The 7,053-nt window shown below is 51.4% G+C and overlaps 1 protein-coding gene across 2 annotated transcripts; it reads right to left on the bottom strand.

Annotated features, from left to right (window-relative positions):
• Nucleotides 1-4,704: 4,704 nt before the first annotated feature.
• Nucleotides 4,705-6,555, bottom strand: NUPR1 (nuclear protein 1, transcriptional regulator). 2 transcript variants are annotated; one of them, XM_023192994.1, is made up of 3 exons: nt 6,147-6,555; nt 5,364-5,513; nt 4,705-5,031 (listed from the first exon to the last, which is right to left on the bottom strand). In XM_023192994.1, exons 1-2 carry the CDS (start codon nt 6,256-6,258, stop codon nt 5,377-5,379), a joined length of 249 nt encoding a protein of 82 aa, XP_023048762.1. In that variant the 5' UTR covers nt 6,259-6,555; the 3' UTR covers nt 4,705-5,031; nt 5,364-5,376. The 2 variants fall into 2 exon arrangements, with proteins under 2 accessions (XP_023048762.1, XP_023048761.1); XM_023192993.2 differs by having other exon boundaries at nt 5,364-5,567; nt 6,147-6,418.
• Nucleotides 6,556-7,053: the final 498 nt, after the last annotated feature.

Genomic DNA, 7,053 nt, shown 5'->3' on the forward strand with positions numbered 1-7,053 from the left:
AACTTCTCTGAACCTCAGTATTCTGGTCTGAAAACAAAGGGGATCATTAATAGCATGTCCTATTGGGTTATTGTAAGGATTAAATGGAGCAAAGCCTACAAAACACTTGTCACAGAATAGGAGCTCCAAACACAGAAGAGATGTTTCTAGGATTTTCTGAAGCCAACACACCAGGTCTGTGCTGCGCTGAGGGCCGACTGCCAGGTGTTGTTCCTGCCATTTGCTCCCTGCGTTCTAGAGCTGATGGTGGCCCTAGACCTGGTTCTAGTCATATCAGGATTCTATTTGTCCCTCTCAGCAGCACAGGCCTCCAGCAGGGTCCTGGTAACTCAGCAGGCATCCAATAAGCATTGATTGAGTTAATACGTAATTGGTATGGAAAGAGGAGTTGGGGGCAAAATCTGAAGGATTTCCAAGATACATTGTAAGATTCTGGGCCCAGGCTTCTGTGTGATCCCAGAGGAGGGGTCAGCCCGGGGTGGAGGTCAGGAGATGGGTGGAGGATCGCAAGTCAAGGAAAACTTTGGTTTTTGGTTTTTGTGGGTTTTTTTGAGACAGGGTTTCACTCTAACGCCCAGGCTGGAGTGCGATCATGGTTCACTGCAGCTTCCACCTCCCAGGCTCAAGAGATCCTCTCTCACCCCAGCCTCCTGAATAGGTGGACCCACAGGCACAAGCCAGCACATCTGGCTAATTTTTAATTTTTTGTAGAGAGAGGGTCTCGCTATGTTGCTAGGCTGGCCTAGAACTCCTGGGCTCAAGCAATCCTCCCACCCGGCCTCCCAAAGTGCTGGGATTGCAGGTATGAGCTTCTGCACCCAGCCCTCAGGGAGGACTTTGAAGAGACGGAAACACCTAAGCTGAGCCTATGAGGTGGGGTAGGGGGAAGAATTAAAGTCATCTCAGACAGAAAGGACCAGAAAAACATAAGCTTATTTAAGGGCAGGTACGAGAGACAGATTTCAGCCCACATGAACGATTTGCCCTGAGATAGAATTAAGCAACCTTTGTCGGGTGGTGTGGCTCAAGCCTGTAATCCCAACACTTTGGGAGGCCGAGGCGGGAAGATCATCTGAGGTCAGGAGTTCGAGACCAGCCTGGCCAACATGGTGAAACTCTATCTCTACTAAAAATACAAAAATTAGCCGGGCATGGTGACACACACCTGTAGTCCCAGCTACCAGGAAGGCTAAGGCATGAAAATCGCTTGAACCCGGGAGGTGGAGGTTGCAGTGAGTTGAGATTACACCACTGCACTCCAGCCTGGGTGACAGAGCAAGACTCTGTCTTCAAAAACAAAACAAAACAAAAACATTCGGCAACCTTCAAGCACAGCAAGTTTCCCCTCCATAAGTGGTATTCAAACAAGCAATACCCACTGTTGAGTGGGGAGACCTGGGCCAGAGGTCTTTAAAAGTCCTTTCCGGTCATGGATTCATTCTATGACTGTGATTAGGCTGGACTCAAGGGAAGCGGATGGATACAGGTCCCCAACAGTTCAAGCTGGTCATAGTCTGACGTGCATCTGTTCCTGCTCTATCAGGTACCTCGGTCCTCTGTGAATGTCCTTGGGTCCCCAAGAACCACTGACTCCAAGTTCTGCAGTGTGGCACTTACGTGAAAGGGACAGGCGAAAAGGAAACGGGCTCTGCCCGGGGCCCAGTCTCAGAGTTTTCTCCTCCAACATCTGTTGAGTCTGCGTGTGGGCAATGTTTCTTGCTAGCTTCTTCCTGCATTCACTCTCTCTGGTTTCCTCTCATCATAAAACCCTGCCGTAGGCCGGGCACGGTGGCTCAAGCCTGTAATCCCAGCACTTTGGGAGGCCGAGACGGGCGGATCACGAGGTCAGGAGATCGAGACCGTCCTGGCTAACACGGTGAAACCCCGTCTCTACTAAAAATACAAAAACTAGCTGGGCGAGGTGGCGGGCGCCTGTAGTCTCAGCTACTCGGGAGGCTGAGGCAGGAGAATGGCGTAAACCCGGGAGGCAGATCTTGCAGTGAGCTGAGATCCGGCCACTGCACTCCAGTCCGGGCGACAGAGCAAGACTCTGCCTCAAAAAAAAAAAAAAAAAAACCCTGCCGTTGCCCAAGTTTTGGCTACCACGTGGCTAAGTAGCTAAATGCTACATTTCCCAACCTCTCTTGTAGTTGGGTGTGGCCGTATAACCACGTTCCCAGAAGATGTGATGTGTTCTACTTTTAAGTTATACCCTAAAATTGAAGAGGTGTGGCCTCCTCTGTCTCTTCCACACTCTGTTTCCACAGGCTGATATGCAAACGTGATGGCAGGTCCTGGAGTAGCTATTTTGGGCCTCAAACTGGAAGTCATGTTTTGGGTGTGGCAGAATAATGAGTAAAAACAGCTGGAATCCTCAACACAATGGAGCTTCCATTTGAACCCAGGAGGACTTGGGGCTAAGTAAGAGAGGAGTAACTTTCTATCCTGTTTTGATTCTTCATAACAGCAACCCAAACCTGTATCTCAATCAATAAATCATCTCAGCTCCAACCACACTTCTTGTTTGCCCTGTATTTTTCTGCAACTCTGGTCCTGAGACATAGCACTGGATAAGAATCTCCCTCCCCCATCTCACTTCCCAGAACCCTGTCCCACAGTCCTGTTGGCCTGGGGACCCACCTCACATCCGAAGACAATAAGATCCCTGAATATGAGCCCTGAGTGAGCATGGGCTAATCCCTCAATATTTCCTTCCCTCCCTTCCTTCCTCTTTTTTTCCCTCCTTCTCTCTCTTTCTCTCTCTCTCTCTCTCTTTTTTTTTTTGAGACGGAGTTTTGCTCTTGTTGCCCAGGCTGGAGTGCAATGCATGATCTCGGCTCACCACAACTTCTGCCTCCTGGGTTCAAGCGATTCTCCTGCCTCAGCCTCCCAAGTAGCTGGGATCACAGGCATGCGCCACCGCGTTCAGCTACTTTTGTATTTTTAGTAGAGACGGGGTTTCTCCATGTTGGTCAGGCTGGTCTCAAACTACCGACCTCAGGTGATCTGCCTGCCTCGGCCTCCCAAAGTGCTGGGATTACAGGTGTGAGCCACCGTGCCCATTCTCCCCTCCCTCCCTCCCTTCCTTCCTTCCTTCCTTCCTTCCTTCCTTCCTTCCTTCCTCTTTCTTTCTTTCTTTCTTTCTTTCTTTCTTTCTTTCTTTCTTTCTTTCTTTCTTTCTTTCTTTCTTTCTTTCTTTCTTCTTTCTTCTTTCTCTCTCTCTCTCTCACTCTTTTTCAATACACGGTTTCACTCTGTTGCTCACACTGGAGTGTAGTGGCACCATCATGGCTCACTGCCGCCTCCAATTCCTGGGTTCAAGGGATCCTCCATCTTTAGCCTCTGAGCAGCTAGGACTACAGGCATGAGCCACCATGCTTTGCTAATTTTTAAATTTTTGTAGAGACAGAGTCTTGATATGGTGCCCAGACTGGTCTTGAACTCCTGGCCTCAAGCAATCCTCCCTCCTTGGCCTCCCAAAGGCTGGGAGGCTGAGGTGGGCAGATCATTGGAGGTCAGGAGTTAGAGACCAGCCTGGCCAACATGGTGAAACCCCATCTCTACTAAAAATACAAAAATTGCCTGGGCGTGGTGGCTCACACCCGTAATCCCAGCACCTTGGGAGGCCGAGGCGGGTAGATCACGAAGTCGGGAGATTGAGACTATCCTGGCCAACATAGTGAAACCCCGTTTCTACTAAAAATACAAAAATTAGCCGGGCGTGATGGCAGGTGCCTGTAGTCCCAGCTACTCAGGAGGCTGAGGCAGGAGAGTGGCTTGAACCCAGGAGGCAGAGGTTGCAGTGAGCCGAGATCACGCCACTGCACTCCAGCCTGAGCAACAGAGTGAGACTCTGTATCAAAAAAAAAACAAAAACAAAAACAAAAAAATGTGTAGAGATGAGGTCTTACTATGATGCTCAGGCTGGTCTCGAACTCTTAGTCTCAGGTGATCCTCCCACCTCAGCCTCCTAAAGTGCTGTGATTACAGGCATGAGCCACTGCTCCTGGACTTTAGTTTTTGTTTTTTTTTTTGTTTTTGAGACAGAGTCTCCTTCTGTCACCCAGGCTGGGGTGCAATGGCACGATCTCGGCTCACTGCAACTTCTACCTCCCGGGTTCAAGTGATTCTACTGCCTCAGCCTCCTGAGTAGCCGGGATTACAGGCGTGCACCACCGTGCTTGGTTAATTTTTGGTGTTTTTTAGTAGAGACGGGGTTTTACCATGTTGGTCAGGCTAGTCTCAAACTCCTGACCTTGTGATCTGCCTGCCTCAGCCTCCCAAAGTGTTGGGATTACAGGCATGAGCCACTGCGCCTGGCCCTGGCCTTTAATATTTTAAATCTCAGTTTTCTCTATCTTTTAGATGGTATCCATAAGTAGCATTCCCGTCTATGAACAGGACATAATCAACAAAAACAGGCGCTGGGGAGGGCTGTGTTTCATGGGTAGTATCGCAAAAAAGCAGAAGAAATTGTTTTCCACTACGTAGGAGCCCACAGAAATGTATGCACTAAAATATATGCAAGCAGAAACAAACGAACCAAAAGCCACATTCACAGCGTAGACCCCTGTAAGAGCAGGAATACTCCCTGCCCCAGATACATATACCAAACACTAATACACATCAAAGATGCTCTCCCGGGATCATGCATGTGCAGGCACAGGCAGGCACACACGTGCCCGAACAAAAACACAGAAAGAGCAAGGATGAAAACACACCCAAGCTGTGGCTGCCGTGCACGTCTATTTATTGTTGCTGCCGCCCTAGAGGAGCCCCAGTTTCTTCTGTAGCTTTCTTTTCTGGGGGTATCTTCCTGGCTCTGCCCCTCCATTCCCTTCCTCTCACTCCCCATCTTGCACTTTTGCTGGGGTTGGAGGTGCTTTCCTGGTAGCCCCTCAGAGACTCAGTCAGCAGGGATAAGTCCTGGGGTGGGGGGTGTGGCAAGCTGGCCTGGATCCTGTCTTGGTTCTTCCTTCCTCCGCAGTCCTGTCTCCATTGCTGGGTGTAGTGTCCATGGTTCGGCCTCATCTGGGGGGCGAGGAAAAGCAGGTGATGAAAGGGACAGAGATCTGGGTTCTAATTCTGCCTCTCCCACTTACTTGATTTGTGACTACAGGGAAGGACCCACCCTCTCCAGCCTCAGTTTCTGTCTCTGTAAGTCAAATTTCCCTCCAATTGGAAAGGTTCTGTGTTCCCCTTTGCTCTGGCCACTAGAAAACAGTCAAACGTGTGTCTCATTTTATTCTGCATTGAGACAACAGTTGTCTGATCCCTCCTCCCCATCCAACCGCGCACCTTCCGGCTGTCCTTCATGGCAGAGGCGCCACCTTGAGCTCTCTGGGCCCCCCCCAACTCCTTACCTCCAGCTCTGTCTCAGCGTCGTGCCCCTCGCTTCTTCCTCTCTGAATTCTGCAGCTTGGTCACCAGTTTCCTCTCGTGCCCGCCAGGGCTGGGGCGGTTGGTGTTGGCAGCAGCTTCTCTCTTGGTGCGACCTTTCCGGCCTCCACCTCCTGTAACCAAGGCAGGAGTCAGAGGTGAAGTGGGCAAAGGCACGATGAGAGGCCCTGTCAGAGGAGAGGCAGGGGGTTGGAGTTGCGGGGATGGGAAGAGCAGGGGGAAGCCTGCTGCTTCCCCTCTGTGGAATGTGGGACCCCAGATGTGTGTGAGGTCCCAGGCTGAGTAACACAGCACTCTTGGGATAAGGGACTACACAGGGGTGACGTGAGGGTCCAAGGAACAGGCTGGCTAGAAAAGGGTGAGTGGGCTGGGCAGGGTGGCTCACTCCTGTAATCTCAGTGCTTTGGGAGGCCAAGACAGGAGAACTGCTTGAGCCCAGGAATTCGAGATCAGCCTGGGCAACATAGTGAGACCCCACCTCACCACTACAGGTGGTGCACACCTGAAGTTCCAGCTACTCGGGAGACTGAAGCAGGAGGATCACTCGAGCCCAGGAGTTTGGGGCTGTGGTGAGTTGTGATCACACCACTGCACTCCAGCCTGGGTGACAGAGTGACTCTCTAAAAAAAAAAAAAAAAAAAAAAAAAAGGAAGAAAGAAATGAAGAGGAAAGGGTGGGAAGTGCATGGAGGGGTCCTGATTTCGGGAGAGGAGGAAGGACCGTGGAGATGGCTGAGTGGGCCTTACCCAGGTAGGAATGCGCCAGGCTGTAGAGGTCAGATTCATCCAGGCTGGGGTCCTCGTCCTCTGGGCCTGGGGGCTGCTGGGGGGCGCTGGTTGCTGGTGGGAAGGTGGCCATCGTGCCTGGCTTGTCCTCCCTGCCTGTCTTCTTCTCCTAACGCTTTGTCTTTCTCTGCTTTCCTGGCCCCTGTGCCTCTCCACTCCCAGTCCACTCCCTCAGCTTATAAGGCTGTGTCTCCTCCTCAGACCACAGTCTGGCTCCAGCCCATCGTCTGGCTCCAGCCCATCAGGCCCTGTCTGATGCAATCTGGCCCCTTCTCAAAATCCAGCCCAGTAAACACAGTCATGAGACGGGAAGAGCTGGTCCCTGAGTCCGGCCCCACTCACCTCCTGCCTCCCAGGCTCGCCCAGCTGGATATTTTCCGTAGAGAAGGTCCCGCTTCTCGGCAGAAAGCAGGGAAGAGGCAGGATCTGGGCTTAAACACTCCTTGGGATCATGGCCTAACCTGATCGAGGGCTTCACCTGGGCCTGGGATGATGGCCACACAGCTAACCCCAGCACGCCAATTCTCGCTGAGATGCAGGACATGAGGAAGGAGGGGGAGGGGATATCAGCACACCTGTGCCAGGGACAAGTCAGCGGCTTCCACCCAGTCACACTCAATATCTTGTTTCTTTCCTCTTTTTCTTTTTTTTTTTCTTTTTGAGATAGAGTCTCTGTCGCCTGTCTGGAGTGCAGTGGTATGATCTCGGCTCACTGCAACCTCCCCCTCCTGGGTTTAAGCAATTCTCCTGGCTCAGCCTCCCGAGTAGCTGGGATTATAGGCACCTGCCACCACACCTGGCTAATTTTTGTATTTTTAGTAGAGATGGGGTTTTACCATGTTGGCCAGGCTGGTCTCGAACTCCTGAC

The sequence above is a fragment of the Piliocolobus tephrosceles genome, chromosome 17 (assembly GCF_002776525.5).
Source record: "Piliocolobus tephrosceles isolate RC106 chromosome 17, ASM277652v3, whole genome shotgun sequence".
NCBI lineage: Eukaryota > Metazoa > Chordata > Mammalia > Primates > Cercopithecidae > Piliocolobus > Piliocolobus tephrosceles.